At 40.0% G+C, this 23260-nt stretch overlaps 1 protein-coding gene across 3 annotated transcripts; it reads right to left on the bottom strand.

Annotated features, from left to right (window-relative positions):
* Positions 1 to 32: 32 nt before the first annotated feature.
* On the bottom strand, positions 33 to 22080 carry ptp4a2b (protein tyrosine phosphatase 4A2b). 3 transcript variants are annotated; one of them, XM_026156044.2, is made up of 7 exons: positions 21932 to 22080; positions 4772 to 5065; positions 4239 to 4347; positions 4065 to 4157; positions 3839 to 3969; positions 2297 to 2371; positions 33 to 1312 (listed from the first exon to the last, which is right to left on the bottom strand). In XM_026156044.2, exons 2-7 carry the CDS (start codon positions 4774 to 4776, stop codon positions 1210 to 1212), a joined length of 516 nt encoding a protein of 171 aa, XP_026011829.1. In that variant the 5' UTR covers positions 4777 to 5065; positions 21932 to 22080; the 3' UTR covers positions 33 to 1209. The 3 variants fall into 3 exon arrangements, with proteins under 3 accessions (XP_026011829.1, XP_080152536.1, XP_080152535.1); XM_080296410.1 differs by having other exon boundaries at positions 21780 to 21954; XM_080296409.1 differs by lacking the exon at positions 21932 to 22080 and adding an exon at positions 21654 to 21747.
* Positions 22081 to 23260: the final 1180 nt, after the last annotated feature.

Below are 23260 nucleotides of genomic sequence, written 5' to 3'. Positions count from 1 at the left end.
TGACAACCTCGGGGGGGTGGGAAGGAGACAAGTTTGCTTTTTATTTGAATTTATTTATCTTTAAAGAACCAATATGAATTGGGGATGTTTTCAAAATGGGTACAATGATTAAAAAAACTGACCACTTTCATTCTTCTCCAGCTTGACTTTCAGATTGAATCTTAGGCTCTGTGTAAGAGTTTAAATACGCATACCTGTAAAAAGTCCTATTGTAGCCCCAGAAGGGAGAGAGAATGAAATTACAAGTACCTGTTGTAGTTACATTTGTTTTTTGTTGTATTTTTTTTTGTTTTTTATTTTTTTAAAACGGCCTGGATGATAATCTGAAGTTCGTGTGTATGTGTGCGTAGGACACTCAGCAGGGTTTGGCGGACATATCTGAGGTGGACTGATTATTGCACTCCAACAAGATTTAAAGAAAAAGAAGAAAAAAAGAGAGAGAGAAGAAGAAAAAAGACATGGCTCTCAAACAGATAAAACTAAAACTATTGGATGACAAAGTGTCCTTGCCCCTGCCAAACTCTTAACTGCCACACATATCTTGTGAATAAATATTACAGACATATTCAAACTCAGTGACCCCTTAAACTGAAAGTGACATTAAAGCAAGTGAAGGGTAAGAAGAAAAAAAACATTACTGCATTTTTCAGGTGAACCTTTGAGTTTTGTGCAAAAAAGACACAGTCACAATGTGTGTTTTAAAAAAGAAAAAAAAAGAAAAAAAAGTATGTCGTTCTGGCCCAATTATAAAATATCAATAGTGGAAATCAAAATGAGAATATATAATTTCATCACCACATTTGTGTAAAAATAAACATTCACAAAAAATGGAAACTGTTATCCCATGATTAAAACTGGAACAAAAAAAAAAAAAAAAAAAAAAAAGTCAAATAAAAACCCCATAAGAGACAGGATGGACTCAAGTTGAAAAATTCTGGCCCGTGGTTGAACAGTATAAACCGGGTGGCGGGCCTATCTGTGTGCTTTAACCTTCCATTCATTGGTTCGGCTGGTGGATCCCCAGATCTGGACTCATTCATTTGATCACTCGCTTCCTTCTCAATTAACCATGACTCAGTGTTAACAAATCATCACAATAATTACTGATAGCACTCTCCGTGTTTTGTTTTGTTTTTTCTTTTTAAATCTCTCCCGTTATCGGAAGATTCCCCACTAGATGTGCACAAGAAAGACGCACTGACAGGCAGCCTACTGAACGCAGCAGATGCTATCCTTGCACCGCAGACGCATTTTGGGTCTGTATTTCTCGAGGTAAAGAAGCTGTTTGGAGTTGAAGGCTCCACGTCTCTTCCTGTGAAAACAAGAAAAGAAGGAGAGGCTCTTTAAATAACGTGACTACAAAGAATGCAGCACATTAAAACATGACGGTGATTACAGGAGTTATAAAAGATTGACAAGCATTTTCAAGCGAGTCAGAACTAGTACTTCTGGCGTAAGGGCTTAAAATGGGAATTTCTCAGTGACTCAAGTGTACTGTCATTGGTCTAGATGGGATCACATGATGTTTTGGTGCAGCACACTGCAACTGGCATATTTAAAGCAAACAACACACCTATGTAAACAGCATACATTAAAGAAGGACTGTCATTTACACAGCTAATGTCAAATAGCTCTTCAAAAAAAAAAAAAAAAAAAAAAGATAAAACAAAACATGCTAGCATTTCCTTTCAACTGCTTGGGCCATCCAAACACAAAAAAGTAATTAAGATTAAGCAGGATTACAGGAAAAACCACCAAGTGAATTGTTATAGTTACTGGATGCCATCTTTGGGCACAGAGCAGCACATGCTGGTAATGTGGGTGAAAGGCACATATTAATCAGGCATTTCAGTCCACCTCACTTGCCAGGTTATCTAAATTAAAACAGCATAAAAATAGGTCCATTTTAACTCTGATTATCATGAGTCCATAGCTCTGTTCACAGCATCCTTCAACTTTTTGTTGATAGCCCAAATGTTGCTATGCTGTCAACCAACTCACTAATACAGTGCATTAGCTTTCCAACCAGGGAAGGAAAAACAAAAAAGTTCTGAAAGCACCTTCCTCCCAAAAGGACCTTTGATATCACCTAGCAGAAAAAAAAAAGTTCCATGACTCTAAATCCCTCCAACTTAAATGCATTTAATCATTTCTTATGTTTTATGGAGGTCTGAGTTTTCAGTATCAGCACACCTTGTGTCTGATTTACACTGCAAGTCTCTTAAAAAGGCAATAATCTTTGATAAGACTTGGCCTCCTTTTATGGTTCTAGTACAAAAGCAAAGAGTATACTTACTGTCTTATGAACTGCACAGCATCCTCATACTTCATCCCACACTCAATGAGGGCTAAGGCCACCAAGACTGGAGCTCTGTGAGGTGAAGAAATCCAGTGGACCACCAGTTCAAGCAGACAGAGCATCCAAGGAAGAAAGAAGGAGAAGAGAAGATTAAATGCCAAGAGTCACATGGTTCCACAGTAATACGGCGGTGAAGGAATGAGAAAGGGGCGTTTAAACCTGAAAAAGAGGCCTGGGAACTCAACAGGGGTGCACAAGTTCACTGTTGCCCTGCTGGGGCACTGTGCTCACACCCTGAGCCTCAAACACAAAACTAACTGATGAGTTACAGTAAAAGGCTTCTCCTTTCTCACAACAGGAGATGGGGTGAGAAAAGACAAACATAAACACTTTCCAGACCACTCGGCAGGTTAGAGCTCAGTGCTGACAGCAGTTGTTTTAGTGGCTTTTTTCTCACATACAATTCAAGACAGACAGAATGTGAGAATGTTGTGTGGACTCTGTTAAAAGGCGGCACATAACTGCTGCCTCCTACACTGAAGGCTTAAGTGTTAGCCTGTTTAAAGCAGATCACACTGCAAGGCAGAAATCTCATATGACTGCAGTAAACAAAGTACAGGAAAGAAGGAGAGGAGACGCAGTCAGAAAATGCCAGTCTAACCAATATTGGGAATTAGAAAGTCTCTGGAATGCCACAGCAATGCAAAACGCTAGAAGCCATTGAGAGCAGATTGGCTAACTCTGCACTTGTGGTCAGGAAAGACATTTTCACACAAACACCCCCCATGTCATGTGCTTATGCCTTATTTGTTTTCACACTTTGTGTTGTTATTCAGCATAACTTGTTTGTAATTTACTGTCACACTGGTTTCTGACTAAGAAGTGTGCATATTTTCATCTCCGGAAGATCATAACTAGATAGAATGTATTCGAAAGCTAGCGCTTCCCCCCGCCCCCAGAACCAATGTCCGGCTGTTGTAGCTAATGATAGTGCTCAATAAAAAGACAATCAGCTGCTTAAATGATCTCTAACAGGAGGAGAAAAAGGAGACAATCATTTGAGTTACTAAATGAATCACTAATGAGTATTGAGGATTCAATTCTGGAGGTGGGGGTGAAAGGCAAGACCAGCCAATGCTGTGTGATCAATAGTGAAGAAACAACAAGTGAATGCTTTCTCTGACCACATCTCTCTGGAGCTACTGTTAATACCGCAGCAATAAAATGGTCCCTGGTCACACTAACCAGATTACTAACAGGGCGGGAAAAAACAAAAGGATGAGATACTGGGTCAAATGGGCTGCGTTTCACAAGGGACAGGCTGTGTTGCTGCCTTGGAAATGGCACGTCTAACTTTGAGAACAGATGTCTCAGTTATCTCTGCAGCCACTTTGATATGGACCCAAATAACCACCTTCTAACCCTCTAACTTAAAACATACCACTACATTTCTCATTTATTGCACGCAGGACTGTTATTTGGGCACGTAAGAAAAAAAGAGTTTTGGTGAAAAGGAGGCCAACTGTACACCATACATACCGTCCGAGGCCTGCCACACAGTGTACGGCAATGCAGCAGCCGGGTTGCTCTCGAAATTTGGTGTTGAGCAACTTGAGCCAGTTATCCACGATCTGGGTGGGAGGAGGGGCACCATCATCAAAAGGCCAGTCCTAAAGCAGAAAACATCAATCGTCATCAAATAACTTAGTTGAACAGCACAAACATCCAGTAAGAGACTGCCACGAAAATGTATGTCAACACTTACCAAGACCTGTATCCCCTCTTTCTCTACTGGAGCCTTATCATAGGTGGCATCACAAACTCTAACCAGAGTGTTCACCTCAAATTTTTTCAGTTCCTGGCAGAAAACGTGAAAGGGTGCATTTGAGACAGAGCCCTGGGAATCTGATAATCAGCAATAACACAAACGTAAGCATACCTCGGTGAACTTGTTAAGTGTGGCGTTGGTGGGGTTGTGGGTGATGAGGAACCTCATGCGCTCGTAGACAATCTCAACTGCAGCGGGGCGGTTCATGTTGGCGAGACGGCTTTAAAAAAAACAATTACAATACAAAACTCTTACAAAACAAAAGCGACTTTTGGCTCAGAAGTCAGCAAAAAAAAAAAAAAAAAAAAAAGAAAGAAAGAAAGAAAGAAAGAAAAGAAAACCCTCAAAAAAAAATTTGCTAGGAAACGTATGTTTTCATGTAGGGTAGAATAAATAAAAATGACAACACGTGGAGGGGGGGGTCGCTCAGGAGGACAACAGGTATTCACTATGGGATGATGTACACAGAATGATAACACAAAAGAAAAGGAAAAAACAAACAAACAAACTAGTCCACAGTACTTTGGGATTTAAAAAAATAAAATAAAAATACAAAAAATACAAAACCAAAAAAAGTTAATAACAAAAAATAATAACACAGAAGAAGATGAGGAGACTATCCAGGAGTCATCCAATCAGTTTACCCCATTCAGGAGAGCTGTTTGTGATTGGCTGTTCAAGAAGAAAGTAGAAAGCAAAGGTTTTTCGTATCGGTTGGGACAGGGCAGAGCAATCAGGCCAAGGGCTACGCAATATCCCAGAGGGCCTTTGGGAAAAGTCAGCAGTTCCTAGTGCGCTGGCAGTCAGGGGGGTTTCTGGGTAGCGTAGTCCCTCGGGGGGCGGCCGATTCACTTCTCCACAGAGGTGAGGTGCTGTGCCTGGCAGAACTCTCCGCTCACACACGCCATATAGGTACGGCTCAAGTCAACACAGAAACCCTGTGAAGAGAACACAGAAAGGGAGACTTAAATGTAACGAGATCGCACACAAACAGCACCCATTTATTTCAAACAGATAACCAGTGTCTGCACAAGCAGGAGGCCACCGATTCAGGTCGTTACAGAATATGATACTTGTTAAATTTGCACATCTGCAGCTGATTAATGGTAATAACCACAATACATTTTGCATATCATGATTATATTTGACTATTAGTCTGGAGATTAAATATACCACATGTTGACTTTTGAGCACTGGGTGGACAACAGTACAGATTAAAGGAGCCTTTAATAAAGCAGATATAAATCTGGAATTTCAGTTTATACAAGATTATTTTTCCTCCCCATCAAAAAGGCTTTCTATAATAACTAGGGATATATGACTACATTAAACAAGTGATTTTAATTAACAACAAACTAAAAAGGTCAAAGTTAAACATCTTCAAACATTGTTGAATGTTTTACGGAAACCACCAAAACTGCTGATCACATTCTTCAGTGCCTCCAACAGCATTTTAAAAGCTGCTGAAATGTGTGGCACTTTGCAGCCTTGCACAACACTGTTCACACGCACAATGTCAGATTAGTTCACCAAGTGTGGTTAAGTGAACTGTGCTAGCATCAGCATGCCTCTTTCCTTGCAGGTTAGCTGCCACACACTTCTGCTGAAGTTAGGCTATGCCAGATTAAACTACATACAACAATTTAGATCAAAATAACACGCCAGTGTACTAGTTTATGAGTCTGTTCTTCCACATTACTCATTTACAAATCCCAATAGCAGAGTCACAGGTGGCAGGTGACTACCCAGCAGCCCAGACTCATACATACAAACCATTAGTTAATCCAACTAGTATTTCTGAATCTAACCAACAACACCACCACCATTACTGAAGTGTCTAGCCAACAAGCTCACTTCCCTAGTAATTAAAGGCATACATTTCAGTCTTGATTAACTGAAACATGATCTGCGGTCTGCTTGTAGTTGTTGTCAGTGTTTTCACTTCTCAAATATCAGCTTCTGGAATTTGCAACATAAAGGTTGTTCCATGCTGTAGAGGTTTACACATTCACAGAAGCAAAAGATCCTATTTTTGATTCCAGGGGTGGACAAATCCCCTGGGGCTGCATCAGGAAGGTCACCTGGTGCTAAAAACTCAAACATGTGGAGCTACTTGCTGGGACGACCCCCTGTGAATAACAAAGCAGCTAAAGGTAGCTTTAAAAGAACTAAAGCACAACGACAGTGTATAGACACTCAAAAATCCCCATCATGACTGTTTCTACCTTCCAGCCAGTTAATCCTGCAGTGAAATGAACGCACCTTTGGATTACATCACTGTCAATTCACCACCCGTCACCAAAATGGAAAACTAATAATATTCACAGCATGGAGTGCAGACACTTCATAACAGTGTCTTTCAGAACAGGTAATGTCTGGCCTGTAACTGGCCACGGAGCAGCTGAACTGTGCCAAGTCCTTGACAGTCTAAATCCAGCCGCCACAAACTGGCTGGAACCTTCTCAGAGCAATATGGGAGAGAGGTGGGGAGGTAGCATTTAAAAACAAAACAAAAACGGCAAGAGCTGACTATCTCTACACCTACCACACACCAGAGTGTGTGTGTCTGCGCGTGCGTGCGTGCGCTAAAGAAAAAAAAGACAAAAAAAAAGGCTCGGACTTTAGCACCATGTCACAGGCAGCAGTCACAAGGTGCGGATTAACGAGTGGGCAAAGCTTCAAACAGCCCCAGCATTTCAATCCATGCTCCCCTTTTATAAAAACTTATTTTGAATGAAACAAGACTCTGTACTCTCAGCTGCTTTATATAATACATTCAAATATTAAATAAATTGAGTGACAGCTATGTACTATCAACCACACCGCCACTACACAAGAAGTGTGTCAACCCATGGAACAGCTGCAATGGCACTCAAAGCAGCCTTGACTTTGTTTGCGCCTGTGTGTTGGTGTGTGATGGCCAAGATCATCTGTGATGCCTTTAATTACCACCACTGAGCCCGACAGAAAAGAGTGTGGCATGGCTACAATCTGACAACTGAAGCCTGGACAAAAGTCGGGCAGGCTTCTAAGGGTTTTTTTTGTTTTGTTTTTTTCCCCCCCCATCAGCTCCTAATCCTCCAGAAATGAAAAGGACAGATAAGTGGAGAGACGGGGCAGCTAGCATGTGCTTTTCACCTGTGAAACCTGACTGAAAAGGAGGAGAGCAGACTAAGAGACTGGGAAAAAAAAAAGAAATTAAAAAAAAAAAACTCCATCAAAGAACAAAAGAACCAGACACGCACACAAATACACACCAAGGACACCACAATGACAGCTTATGCTAAAAGGATGAAAAGCAACTGGATTGTGGATAGCTGCTCAGATGGACCAAGTGACTTCATACAGTCTGTGTTCCAAATGCTGCCACAAGAAGGGTTACAGGTGTGCGTGTGTGAGTGTGAGTGTGAGTGTGAGTGTGTGTGTGTGTGTGTGTGTGTGTGGGGGGGGGGGGGGGGGGGGGGCAGATGGGAAACCCCATTTTAGAATTAACACAAGTGTATGTGAACTAAAGCACCTCAGGGCCAGGTGCAGAACATGAGGTGTGGCTAAGCAGCAAGTATTACGCTAAATGCAGTCTCAGTCGAGCTAAATTCAGGCACTTCATGTTTTTGTTGCAATCCCTTCTCACTGTACTCACTACCTAGAGCTGTAATGATTACATAATTCACTTGTTGATTGACAGAAATCTATTACGTTTCTGCTATTTTGTTTGTACGTTTCTATTTGATTTAGATTCTATTTGTGCCGTACGGTCAATAGTACACACAGGCAGCTTTGTTTGTGCAGATAAGACCAGTGCATGTGCTTTTTAAATGAATTATTAAGTGATCATTCATAAGTTCTTCCTCTGTGAATATTTTATTAACAAAGCACTTTGTGATCAATAAACAACAACAACAACAACAACAACACAATGAGCAGCGTAAGGTGAATTCCAACGTCATCGTTATAGGCGATGTCGGCACAGGAAGCAATTCCAGGCCCGAGACCACAGAAAGTCTCTGACATAAGGTACATAAAGCAAAAAAATAAATAAATGAAAAAAGAAAGAAAAAGAAAGAAAAAAATAAAATAAAAAAAAGTGAAAAAGGCAAGGGTCTCGTATTGAATCTTCTAAGCTTTGAGGTGAAAACAAATGACAGCAAATGCGCAAACTTTCAACTCAAACCCAATAGCCATACCTGGCTATTTGTCACCTATTCATAAATTGCCTTACATAACAGAAGATAAACAAGAAAGTCGGAAAGATGAAGAAAAGTTTTGGCCACCAGTTCTGACTAAGCCTTTCAGAGGAAGTAAGCAAACTGTGGTAACACTGGGCCTGCCCAGCTGCTGCCCAGTCTGCCATCACAACATTGTCGGGAATGCATGCAAATTACTGTTGAAATTTGCAAACTGGTTCTGCAGCTATGCACTGCTTAGATCAGGGAAGACTGAAGAAAAAAAAATGCACAGAGATACACACCAAATGTGTTTGTACAAGCCAAGTATGTTTAACCACACAGGAAACGAGCAGCCGTCGACAGAAAAACCTTCAAACTGTAGACCGAAAGCGTGTTAACGATCTCTCTAGTCACTTCGACATGAATGGCTGGTATAACTTAGTGGAAATGTTGTAAGAATGCTAGGACAAACTACTAATTAAAAAAAAAACAGGCTAAAAATGTTTAGCCTGTATTTTGCTAAATACAGGCTAAACATTTTCTGCAGCTGCTCTGCCACAAAACAGTGCAGCATACACAATTTCACAAAATAGATATATGTAATACAAATAGAAAAAGAAAGTTCTAGAAGGTGAAGACAGCCTGAAATCATCAGAGCTCATGATGCTAAGCTTTTCCTGTCTGGTTAACCCCAATTTTATTTACAAATACAAACTTAACCAATACCATTTTGTTTGTATAAATTGGCAGCAAATGAAGCAAATAAAATTTCATTGCCATTTTTAAACCAGACCAAAACACCTACTAAATGTGAGAACCACATTCAAAATCATCAACGAACATTACTTTTTAAAAATTGTATTTAACTAAGATTGCAAAAATTACTAAATTATCTAAATGTGAGATTATTTTATGAATACTAGAAACAGTATTATAAAGAACTTGGGCTTACAGCTGGCATTTTGCACATGCGTGTCCATGTATAAACATATATTCTAAATTGGGAGAAAGGTCACTGAGTAAAGGCAGAGGCCCACACAATGGCTCAGAGAAAGCTCCCTTGGTGCCCTGTTCAACATCACGTGTTCACTGTTCGAACAGGGCTGTTGGAGCAAGAAACAGGGGAAAAGGACTGAGGCTGGATGGGAAGAACTTCCCAAATTGATTGGTCCTCACCAGAACCCTCTTAAGAGTAACTAAGGCAAAGCAACGGTAGACAGCGAGTAAGACTGTGAGGACGAGAGAGCGAGGAGTTCAAGTATTAGCTGATAAGGACTGCAGTATCTCAGAACAGAAAAGGACACGCAAACCTAAACAGGTGATAAAAATGGCAAAAGAATGGGAACCAGGGTGTGGGTATCCTGCAGCTGCTAACTCATTTTCTTTTTTTCTGCTTGATTCATCAAACTGTCTGGTGAAATACGAAGTCAAGTCAGACATAAAACAAACTAAATGAATATGGCATTATCCTGTAGTGCAAGATAAGTGGTAACTAAGCTCAGAATATCAACAATAAAACGCTGCAGGTGGCAGCTGTGAAGTTATCACAGCTTAAGTGCATGAAGAGTAAAGTGCTACAGTGGGAGTGCTAATTAAAAGGCTTTCGCCATGTTAAGGATTTTACTGCAACAAGACTCCATAACTGCAAAGCTAAAGCTGTGAGAAGCTCTTGTTGGCACTTGATAGCTATCAGGTGGGCCGTCTCCATGACTCTCCCACCAGGACTACTATACACACACGCACACACACACGCACGCACGCACACGCACGCTGTTCACATAGTGTAGCTAGCCACAAGCTTAGGAGTGGGTGAGGCAGGCTGCTCTAAAATTAGAAAGACAAATACATCAACACACAGAAGTGAGACATGGAATACCAAATGACGAAACAGACTTTTTATACAAAATGTCTGAGTACATCCTCCCCCCATGGTGAAAAATATTAGTTTTACATGCATCCCAGTCTGGTGGTTTGAGGTTAGCTTAGGCTCTCCGTCTTTTACTGACGCTTTGTCTGGAGCCAGACTGGGCATGACCAGACTGTACTGCCTTGAAGCAGCTTGAGGCCTAATTTTTGCCATGAGAGCCAAGTCGAAAAGTACAGGAGCACACCTGTCATGTGAGGAGGAAAGGGTGAGAGGGCAAGCTGGAGGAAACCATGTTCACTGACATGACAGCAACATGCAATGATAATGAAAAAAAAAGCTCTGATACACTCACCTACATGCTTGCTGCACCCACCTCATTCTTAGAATGCCTTCACAAATAATACGACACTTTGTATTGACAGCAAAGTACTAAATTCTCCCTTTACCTCTCTGATATGACGGGCACTGATGTGAAACTCGAGAAGATTGAGAAGCGCTGACAGCTGCAAACAAACGTAGAGAAACCACGAACCAGGAGGAGCACAACCGGAGCCAAGTATCATAGAGACCTGCCTTCATTCCTGTGGCCTTCATGAGAGCCAAATAAAAGATAACTAATATACTTGGAAATGTCAAAGAGGACAGAGACAAAGAAATAGTACCACGAAGAAAGCCAGCAAGATGTCATTTGAAGAGACATCCTGTAAGGACATAACAAGAGATTAGCAAGATTAGAACAAGAGGGGAAAAGAGCAAAAAGAGTACAGAAGAGAAACAAAAAGGCAATGGGTAAAAACTAGCTGAGATAAATCAGAGGATCACCCAATGGTCCAGCTGGTTCCTAGTAGTGACATCAATACAACCGATAGGCTGGGTGGGTGTATGTCACCTCAAACTGGAGCAGCCCTAACAGTGTTCATACCAAAAACCCAAGATGAAGAAGAAAGCACTACACTCACTACAGCACTACTGTTACTGTAAGACAGTGCTAAGAAGGGGGGGGGGGGAAAAAAAAAAAAAAAAAAAAGAGATAAAGAATGAAAAAGCAAGAACTTAATGCTTTAGTGGGAGAGAAAAGAGTTGATACAAACAGCCGTACTAGCACACACACCCCAACCTTTAGAACTTAAAAAAAAAATAAAATAATAATAATAATAATAAAAAAAAAAAAATAAAAAAAAATACACTTAAGCCAATTACAAATTACCTGCAGACCTTTGGTTTACTTGTGGGTGGGTGTCAAACTCATATGTGGAGCAAGAGTAGGTTATGGTTATTCATAGCGAGCTTTGATGATTGTCCGTTTTCCAAGATGAAAATGTTTACTGTATGGACCACTTATTTAACACTGTAACAAAATATGCTCCCCCAATATTATATTATATCACAATCACCCTTCCATTTATTTTACATGTCACATGCTGGGTAAAAACCAATCATGAAAAACAAGGGTCTAGCCTTCAGGTGCAGCTGCATGACGACTGTTTTTTCCTGTTATTTTGTTGTTGTTTTTTTAAATAACCCTGCCAGCTGGACCGGGAGAGGAGAAAAAAAAAAAGAAAAAAAAAAAAGAAGTAGTAGTTAAAGGGTTCCCCCCCCCCATTTACACGAGACTAAAGCTTGTTCATCTTGTTACAATGAAACATTCTACCAGAAAACCTCAGGTCCTTTTCCTCTAGCAGAACAATGTCCTCCACCACGCTGCAAAAATTTCTCAGGTTCCCCCAACTCCTCAAATCCCAATTCAATTGAAGGACCACAGCAGGTGCCAGATAAAGCCCATTACACAAGAAGCCCCAGCATGCAGGACCCAAATGATATGCCGAAATTGTTCCATATGTATATACGTGTTTCAAAAAAAACAAAAACAAAAAAAAACGCTTCATTGGCATTTTATGATGGTGTCTATCAAACTAATTCAGTGGATTGAGAATTTGTGCTACAATGGGGGAGGAGGAACAAACGAACAAACAAACAAAAAAAAAAAAAAACCATTTTCTAATAATTCCAAGGACAACGCAATACCCATGTCAGTACAGGTTATGGTGACAGGTCACCAAAGTATTCAACAAACAGTACAAACATTAAAAAGAAATGGGCAGCACAACACGCCCTTGTCATCAGTCACGCTTGAAAAAGCAAAGACATACAGGCAAGCAAGCATGCAAGTAAACATGTGCACAAAACTACAAAAAAAACAAAAAACAACCCCCCCCCCCCACAAAACCCTACTCTAGTTCAGCTTCTACCCCCCTTTTTGCCTCACCAGTCCCTTCCCCCCCCTTCATAGTGTAACAAACAAACCAAAATCCCCAGACATGCTTGAACAAGACTGTAATAAGGGAGGGTGGCCCGTATGCAAAAACTCCACTGGGAACTCCAATAGTGATTCCAAACTGTTGTTGTGCCTCCCATGAGCTGCACACTCCTGGGGATTTTAGAAAGAAGAGGCTCAGGCTGGAGGTGGGAAGAACTGGTGTGCGCCCATTCAAAACGTTTCTGAGAACAGGAAAAACATTTCTTCACCTGCCATGCGGGTTTAGGTTGGAGTATCAAAGCTGGATTATACAGCAATGCGTAAGCCATTTTTCCTAGTACTACCAGCACAAGTGCAGAGCAAAATATTGATAGGACAATACGTGTCATTAGTTGAAAAACACTTAAGGATATGCTGGTGTTAAAGTTAACCAACTTGGTGAAATCAATGGGAAAGTGAATTAGAAATCTAATCAATTGAATTGACCAACTGAGAAGTAATAACACAAACAATACAATGATGTAAATAAAACACTGAGGTATTATACGTCATGAGAATTGATAGAATAACAGGACAAAACATTTGTTGTTTTCAGGCTGATTGAGACATCGCCGGCCCTTGAATCCTTATAATCAGGATGTGAATCACAGCCGGTCATGTCTGTGTTTACCTGTGTCAAGGTGGCACTGCACAGACATTGTGACAAAGACCTGTGGTGTGTTTAGTTTGAAAAAATAAAATAAAATAAAAAAAGCAAAGATGGGTATTTTAAAAACCAGACTAAACCTCAGGGAAAGGCACCTGCTCTCCCTCTCTCCATCAAAAAGTAAAAGTGCTAACAGCAAGTGGAAAGGAAAACATTCCTGTTGTTAAAACCTGTGTGTGGATTGCCACGGTTTCATCAGGCTACAAATAGGTTGGGTTAAAGAATGGCCCTCTATGAATCTGTCAGCCAGCCGATACGCATATATACTCAGGACTGCCCAGCAGCTGGACTCCTCAATCCACAGCAGACCCTCTTTAAAGGGTTTATAGACTCACTGAAACTCACTAAACTTGCTTACATGCTTTTAATTTTCAAACAGTATTGAAAATACATGAACTGCCAAAAGGTCTAGCACCTGTGTAGCAACTGTCCCAGAAAAAATAAATAAATAAATAAATTAAAAAAATAAAAATAAAATGCACCTCTCCGGTATAGATGATCATTATATAAAAACTAGTTCTGTGCCCATTCAGGATGCACCCATTCTAACTGGTTCGCCTTTGATATGGCTGCTTTCATCAATCATCATAAGGGGTGTAACAAGACTCCAAAACCATGGTTAGGTTCATACTTGAGTTTCTCCCCCCAACCCCTCTTTTTTAAAATCAGAGGCCACTTGATCGCCATAAATATTTGAAGCTCAGTTACTCTGATACATTTGCATTTCCTTATCTGAGCATGCTTCAAATATTACAGCTTTCGCCCCATTAGCACGTGCTAACTAGGCCTTTAAATTGTATAGCGGTTGATATGGCTCCACGTATATCTTGTATAACTCAAGTCTAGGATCGATTGCTTAATTATATTTTTAAATTACTCAATAAAACCCATTTAGACAAAAAATAAATATCAGAGATCTGTCTTAATATTTTAGTACTGTAGCTAATCATCATGCAATTGCTAAGGCACTGTTATAATATTAATAGATTCTATTCATCAAAAGCTGCTCATACTGGACCTCAAATTAAAAAAAGATGACTGTGACATGCATTCATTTAATCACTCTATAGCAATGCTTCTTAACTGTAGAATCAGTAGTTTTATTCAAGCATCCATATAAAATGGTTATGGCATGGATTCATTTCATCACTGGACTAATGCGTAGTTAATATAAACGCTGACAAATACTCTGGGGAGATGAAAATGACTCAGGATTGGGATAGTTTCCTCATTCACACACAGTCCTTACAGTAAAATAAAAACAGAAAAAAAAAAAATCATACACCATAATTGGGTGACATGATGCAACATTAGCATAATAGCAGTAGTGCAGCAGTACGTTTTTAAATGATTGTGACAAACATCTAGAAAATACATTTTAAAAGAGTGCATTTGCTTTGTTTGTAAATAATTATCATGCTAAGGTGGTAAACAGGATGGTGTTTTCCTGTTACAGTTGGAGTGGTTAAAAGCGCTTTGGTATGTCTCTTATTTAAGCCTTTAGGGAAAGGTGATATACTGGTTAGGCAAGGCATTTTCGAGTAAGTAATGTTTAAAGACAAATGCATTGTTAGGACTTAATAATTATAGAAAACAACAAGAACAACAACACTGATGTAGGTAAGTCATGGGACTTCACATCATAATCACCTGTCACTACACATTTTCCAAGAACTGCCCATCTAACCTCATTCAAACTGTGGCAGCACTTTTCTATTTATCCCAACAATAACCACTGAAAGTAGACCAGTCAGACACTGATGCTGTCCAACCATTTTCAGGCTTTAATCCATGCCCCCACCCCCTGCAACCCTGAACTGGTTAACTGAAAGATGACTGGTTGCAGGTTAACAGCTAGATCATTTCCATAAGCACAACTCACGATTCTGCTGGTCTGTCTGAACCATAAACAATCCGTGATCCTGGAATATTTTCCAATCGTAGAGCAGTCTTCTTCAGAAACACCTGGTTAGACGTACATACTGTAGAACAGAAGCTGCATTGTTTACTCACGGTACCAAGACAGCTAATTCCTCTTTGTAATTACATCACAAAAATCACTACTGATAAGCTATAACAGATTAAACTGGCAAGCGACAAATTTGCTTAACTGGTCAAATGGACTGGTTTCCAAAGCAACTCTGATCTAATCCTCATAAATACTGACTAAAACATTTTTAATGGCTGGGAGTAACTTAGGCACATTTATTAAGTGTCTCTTGACAAACCATGGACCTTGGTAAACCTTGGTACTCTAGTATAGAATAGCGCTAATACTGCTGACCTTTATAAAAAGGGGAAGCATTTTTACTTCTTAAAACTTGCAAATCACACAAAGAATACACTCGTGATTTTTCAGAACAGTGACAGCAAAAGTTAGAAGAAGAAAAAAAGAGGATGTCAAATGCAGCTGCCATGTCTACTTATTTTGCATCTTGATTAGATCTACTTACTGGCAGCCAAGTATGTTATGTTGTGAGCGGGTGTAACTTTTGACAGAGCTTATTATAACTGCTGTGCAATAGCCCTTAGAGCTTGTGGTGTACAAGTCTATATGAATTATTTTTACAAGAACATTTCCTCATTTATATTTCTGAAAGTATAAGAGTTTTAAGATATTTGAATAAAAATATAAGTGTAATTGTCAGTGTTGCTTTTAAATGCCAAGCTTATTTTGCTGACATTGTCATAAATGGGCAGTCTCTTTCCAATCCCTATTCAGAACAGCAGGTTAGCTCTCTGTAGCCCTAAAGCACAAGAGGTAATCTTCCTGCAGGGAACTTGCTGTACTGCCTTTTTTTTGTCTGTGTAAACTGGGTTTGAGAGAGGGAGGTATGGGAACATGTAACCCCCACCCTCTATGTCCATGAACAGACGAACACCCACAACACATGCACTTGCACATGGCAAAGCCCACTTATCACACTGTTTTGCTGCCTCTGAGTGAGCACAGATAAACAGTGTAACGATCAAAGGCTTCTGATAGAGCTTAGAGGGGGAGGGCAAAGACTGATCCATCTCTGGAATACACTGAAAGAGACCAGGGCTCAGCACCTTAGAAATGGGAATGAAAAGGTTGAAAACATTTAAACAAAGGTCTGTTCTACCCTCACATAATTGGCCTACGTCCACTTTTAATCAGTTTTCACAAAATAGGAAAAAAAAAAAAAAAAAAAAAAAAAAAAAAGACTGCCCAATTATATGTTAAACAAAAAACACTTTTTCCCTGCGATTTCAGTGAGAATCAAAAGTGCAAATACACAAAGGAAACTAATAAAAGAGACAAAAGGTGGTAATATAAAGTGTTTGTGCCAATTGTGTGCGTCAACAAAGGCTGGGCAAGTTACCAAATGATACAAGATTGAGATACAAATGGCAGGAGCACCAAATCTACTTCTGAGATTGTGGACCAGCTCACCAACTGAAAAATCCATGGTTTGAAAAATAGTAAATAACAACAATGAGGTACCGCAGAGATTTCTACTTACAAAATCTCCAATGCTTGGATGCTGCGGATCTAAAAAAATACAGCAAATTTTTATGGTGTGCATACAGAGATGAACTAGCAAAAAACGTTAGTGGGGAGTTCCAGTTACAGATCAGAAAACTTTAAACCGTTTGTACCCAAATTCGTTACACATTTTCCCGAAGTTTTAAATGACCACTGGAAGACTTTTAAAACTCATCCATTCATAACAACTCAGATGCTGATTACAAAGTTCAGCATTCATCAGGCTGACGTCACCATCTGCACTTTGACTCCTGCATTTTAAAGTTAAATTGTGGAGTCTTGGTTGCAGAAAACTTGAGGAGCAATAACCAATTCCAAATACAAAAATCACATTTGTTTACAAGAAAACTCTAAACCTTCAGTACCTTTACGGTTCTATTTACATAGTATATAATAATAATGTGTGTAATAGTTGCCATTACCAAATATGACTCCAAAGACAAGGCAGTAGTTTTCTGGCTTGATCTGGAATATGGGTCGCTGGACTATATTGAGCCATCTGAGCGCCTTTGATAAGTTATAATCTCATCTCACAATCCTAAATCTGCTCCAGGATGACATTTCTCAACACAGACAGAACACAAAGCAGCAACGAGACACACCTTGACCTGCATGCTAACATGTGAATTACGCACTGAAAGTCAGCATAAAGACGCATTTTAACAAGAAATCTAAAGTGCTGTAGCCAAAGAGTCAACTATTCATGGAATTATTTTTTAAGTATTTGTTCGGTTTTCAATTCTGGAATTCAATTGTTCACCTTTTTTTTTCCTCTCTCTTTTAAACACACAGAAACCTAATCTCATCACTACTTCCTTTAATTTAGAATCGTGATGCAGTAAACAGTCTCATTTACCTCACTGTTCCTAATTGAGCAACACTGTCACTCAATTTGGCAAATTTTTGCCGTGTATCAGAAGCAAAATGTTGACTCATTTTCTCTGAGGGATCACCGGAGGGTGCCAAAAAATTAAATAAATAAAATTTTTTAAAAAAAAAATCACAGCACAGCAATTACAACAATCAATACCAAATTATTTCTATAGTGACTTTTTTAATGATTAAAAACATCTACCCCTTCTTGCTGGACAAAGTTCTGAACATTTGCTGTGGTCACATCTTCTGCATACTGGCCACACAGCTAGTATGCAGAACATGTAGCTATTAATAAGTATAAGCTGCCACTGGCCTCCCTAATTGTTGGTCCACAAATAGTGAGGCTGTTTTGTGCTGACCATTTCTAAATCTACAAATCAATCAATCTATCTATCTATCTATCTATCTACACACACACACACACACACACACTTTTTACTTCCTTTTCTGGAAATTTGGAAGGCCATAAATATTCACAATAATGCATTTCTTATTAATTTTATTGCTTAATGTGACAGTAACCAAAGACCGATTAAAAACATTTGCTAGAATAACCAACAGTAAGTAGAACTCTAAGACTGCCAAGAACAGTGAAAGCTTCTAGTTCCAGTCAATTCATTATACAGAGTTCCAAAATAAGAGCTAATACAGACTTGGAAAAATACAGATAAAAAAAAAATCTTCATTTCATTTTGATTGTGATGATTTTTTTCCCCCTCTAGCATATATGGGTAAACAAATAACAGACTTTCACAATTGGTGCATCCTTAAGAACAGGCAAGTTAAAATACAAGGTGTTCCTTCAACATTCCAGCTAACAATTACTTCCACTCTAGCAAATAACTGACAGCTGCTCCTGTAGAAGTTAACTGCCTTGTTGTTTAAAGGCACAATGGTTCTTGTTTACAAATGTGCCAGGCTTATGGGTTCATTTAGCTATAATTGATATGTGCAAGAGTCAATTCATGACAGATTTACAATTTAAAAAAAAAAAATAGAAAATAACCCAACATTAAGAAAAGTAAACTTCCAGGACTGTCTAGAAGTCCATTTCTGTGCCGAGACCAACGCTCAGCAACAGACCGAGCCAGTAAAGAGAATGTCTGCTCGCATTTTTGCCGGGAGGTGCTGATCCCACCACAACATCAATTCTTCTGACATTTGGAAACCAACTGCCTTCTGACAGCAGCATCGGGGGATGCCTGTTGCCATATCAACAATTATCCCTGTGGTAGCAACAAGTGCTCCTGCGGGGAATATGGTGTCTCTTGATAAGAAATCAAAAAGGAGCAATGGTGCTTAGTAAATGCTCACAAAGTAAAGCTAAAGAAGACCTAAGAGTGCAGCAATAATGAGAATTAACGCTTGTTTATATGCTGTCATCAAGGAACTTTTTTTTCTCAACTAAAAACCAACAGCCCCTAACAGAACCATAAATCACCTTATGATCTCAATTTAGCTCATGGTAGCAAATCCATCTTTTTTGAGATTATAGCCACAATGAACACACTAGTTTGCGAGAGGCACTCACGGGGTGGGGGTGCCAGTAACACACACACCAAAAAACAACAAACAAAAAAAAAAAACAAAAAAAAACCAAAACAAAAAAACACCTAGGCAATGGGCAAACAGAGGGTTTGTTGTCTGCTTCAAAAATAGCACCGTTTTTAAAATCTGAGAAAGCAAGCACCTACACACAGCTGCTCAAACAACAATAACACATATTACTATTGCATGTTCTGGCACAGAACTCCGTGTTCCCCTGTTAACTGCAGCTCTGACAGCTGTAGCTAAACAAGGCAGGTGTAAACACAAAAAACAAAGGAGGATCCTATTCCTACCTGTTGCTATAGTTTCAGCAGGAACCCCTGCAACAGCAATCTAGGAGAGGTGTCAATCTGTGAAACACTGCCAGTGCCACTGAGCCTGCGCCTTTGCTTTACCCCAACACTGTGGCAACAACAGTAAACACTGTGCCGATCACTGCATGATTCATTAATCCACACACTTTGCAATAAACGAGCTACTCACAAAAAGGTGCCCACTAATGCGTAACTACATATGGGCTTCACTTAATCGCTTTGAAAAGAGGTAGCACAAACAGTGGCCAACTAATCTTAGCTTGCCACTTTATACCAATTTCAAAACAACTTCTACTGCAGCCAAAGATAGGAGTGAGCCCATTGTAAAACCAAAAACTTCATGTTCCATTCCCACCACAGATAGGGAGAGTAGCTAAATTTTAAAATGTGTTTAAGCAGTCAGTATGGAATGGCCTCCTCTGCTCTACCTTTCAACACTCAGTCACCCCCCTGTGGCTTGATGGGCTGGAAGCCAGCAGGCTACAACATAGGTGTTCTTCTCCCCCAGTAACACTCCTTTGTAGGCTGATATCAAGTTACTGCACACTGGGTTCACCTTTCACAGTTACAGTAACCAAGGCTGAGAACTTCCCATCTTGTCACAGGGCATTTTCTTTGCTCCTAGTAGGCATAAATTAGCAACCAACCAGCATATTAAGTCTTTAAACAACAAGTTTGATTTAGCTGAGAAAATAGCAAAACTCAAATAAGGATAATTCAAGTTTGGCTTACAAAAGTTACAGGTAATAGAAGTTTGCCTTGCAGAGTCGGATCACAAAAATGAGTGCCCACCCAAGCAGTATAGGGCTGACTTTAGCTGAGGGATGTGCTATATAAGCAGATTGAGTGAGAGTTGCTATTTCTAGATTGGCCAGAGCATCATGTGTCAATTAGCTACAAAATAAAGCGGGTCATCTGTTCAAACGACCTACTTCCACAAAGAATAAAATGCCAGTGGAGTCTGAAGACTGCAAAGCATTACAATACTGAAGTTGTGAAAGTCTAACCTTTTATGAAGCAAGAGTATAGACCTTATTGATTACATTACTCACTGCAACTTTCTATTATTTCTGTTGTAGTGTCCCAACATTCCCTTAGCTTTTTTTCCTGAATGCAATCACTCATCTCATCCTATCAACAGGCAAACCAGGTCACCTTGCAGTGACTCATAATCGGGAGTATATAATTAGCTTACCTGTTACACCAGTTACTGATTGACTCATTCGCCCTGTTGGTAGGATGGCTATTCACTTGTATTAGCCGCCCACTAGAATTTACTACCAGAGGGGAGCCTCAAATCAGTGGAAGGTCATAAATTGAAAACTGAGAGGCATGGGAATGTGCCGCGGCCTTTAGTGTCACAGCTGCTCTAGTCAACTTCCTCCCGAAATGCATTTCCTCATTTCACTTCAACCCACATGGCTAAATGGTTGGGCGCTTGCTGTTTTAGGAAACCAGACGAGGCTAAATTATAGACCCACCTAACTCCAGTGTTGGCCATTTTTTTCTCTCCTTTTTTCGTCGAAACCGAGCAAATTTTCCGACTCCAACCAGACAGCAAGCAATAAAGACAAGGAGCACGACAGTCCAGTCCAGTAGCCGCGACGACAAACAAACAGACATGACAAATCGTTTGTCGGTTTAAGAAAAAAAAATAAATCAACCCGTCAGCCTGGCAATTGGCCTTTAGCATATGGGTGAACTATACTGCAGGTCAAGATTTTCTCACAAAGGGCGGAAGGCAGCTGGCTAGCTTAGTCGCCATATAGTTACCACGCAGCTTTCCACAACTACAAATAACTCAAGCATCTTATACATATAACAGTAGCACTACTAGCCAGCACAATTGTTAACGTTAACACAAGTATTCATTGCCAATATGATACACGTTGTTCAGAAGAAATTCTACGGTAACCTGTACACCCTTGCACCGTGTAGCGCTAAGGTAGCGCTAGCACTTGTGGTATTCCGAACGACGGTCAGTTTAGAAAACACCACGTTATGAATACAACTAAACGTATCCTGTTCTAAAAGAAAAACACAAGCTATGACATAGTCGTGTTAGTAGTCCTAATGCTAGTCAGCGATTTTTTTCTTTAGGGAAAAAGCCATAGCCGCGATAGCAAGCTAGCGCAGCTATGTTAGCTAGCGGGCTAGCTAACGCACTTTGCTTTTAGCAGCAATCTTTTAGACCAGCAGCACTGCAACAATCAAGACAAAGGTAATTGACTCAAGTGTGGATATCACGGATGTCTGAGGCAGTGAGAATTAACATTCATACCTTTAACGGGATTTTCAACACCGATTGTAGCACACGATTAAACCGTCTTAAGCTTTGCTCTGCGAGCTACCATTAACGTGGCTACATACTGGACACTATTCTCGGACGACTCCTCATGCAACTTACTTTGGCTGCCCGGCAGTGTGGCGATCACCTAACATATGGAACTCAACTTTTCAGTGGGCTCTAGCGGATCTATAGCACTAGAATTACATTCAATCAACGCAGAAAGAAGTTCCCAGAGGTTTGCTGAGATCTTTTAGTCATTGAGTACTTACAAAGAGCAAGCTGAACATTGAAATCCCGTGACTACCCCGGAGAAAGTGGAGGGAGTGCAGAAAGCGCTGTCAGATCGCCTTTTTGTTCCTCTTTAGTGTGGCAGCCTGAGATCTCGTCGGAGGTCGGGAACTGTTGTCGGGGAGGAGCCTCCTCCTCAGTTTGTACAAGACCTTCAGGGACCGTCGGAAAAATGTCGACCAGGCAGTGCGAATTAATAGTCAACAAAATGAGGGCCATCTGAGAAATCTGCAAACCTCGGAAAACTTTAAACGACAGACGCGTGTATCCCAGATCATCCTAGCATTTTTTTCTTGTTTGTTTGAGTGTTTCCTCGTCACCAATTTAACTATCAGGAAGCGGAAACTGGAATAAAGTTTAAGTGACATGCATGGCAACGTCTGAAGGGATTAGCTTCAAGGTCGTTCCTCACTAACTTTTCATATCTTCTATCACTTCTCTCTATAACAGCACATGTATGTGCATCAGGTTGTATCTGCGGTCACTGCGCCAGAATTACCGGGATCTCTCGAATGCAGCATGGATGGTCTGACGTCAGTACGACGTAAGAAGAATCCGGTTGACTGATGACAGCTCACCATGGTGACGACAGTTCCAGCAAGTAATAGCACCATATTATCCCTGAACTCATGGGCTGTTTTTTAAAAATAGATTTTATTCTTATCTAAGCACATTTTGGATTGGCTACAAGAACCGTTTTGTTTCGAAAAGTACAGACTGTTGAATCGCCTCCAGTCACGCATCAGAGTTAGTTTAGTTGTTTTAATTAAAAGCCAGCTCATTCATATGTTTGTTTATCCACATTTAATGTAGTTATCTATCCATCCATTTATACTCTTCTGCTTACGTGATAACCCATATATTCAACATGCAAAATATTTATGCAAAGATATGTGTTGCTTCCATCTACATCCAGCGAGCTGACCTGAAAAGGAAAAGTCTACCTGTTCCTCTTTTCAGTCCTAAACTTACTATGCAATCACCCATCTCTCTGAGGCCTGAAACGCTGTTTATAATTGTATATCTCCCTCTAGTGTCAGTTCTTTTACGTGCAACAGATTGCTCCGCACACGAGCTACTGAATTTTTACTAAGTGTTACTGATTTTTTTTAAGATGTAGTAGTAGCCTCTGTATTCCAGTTAATATATATTTTCTTTGTTACATAACCATACAATAGAAAGTCAATGAAGTTTCACGCCAGCATCCAAGGCATTTTTTTCTTTGTTTTTATTGACGTGGTATCAATACAATCAAGTACTGTAGATTTTGTATAAGCAGACAAACATTTTCAATCAAAAAGGAGTGCATT

This window comes from Astatotilapia calliptera, chromosome 22 (genome assembly GCF_964374335.1).
Source record: "Astatotilapia calliptera chromosome 22, fAstCal68.1, whole genome shotgun sequence".
NCBI classification, from domain to species: domain Eukaryota; kingdom Metazoa; phylum Chordata; class Actinopteri; order Cichliformes; family Cichlidae; genus Astatotilapia; species Astatotilapia calliptera.
Note: the sequence above shows the minus strand (reverse complement) of the source record. Positions and strands in the feature narration are given on the sequence as shown.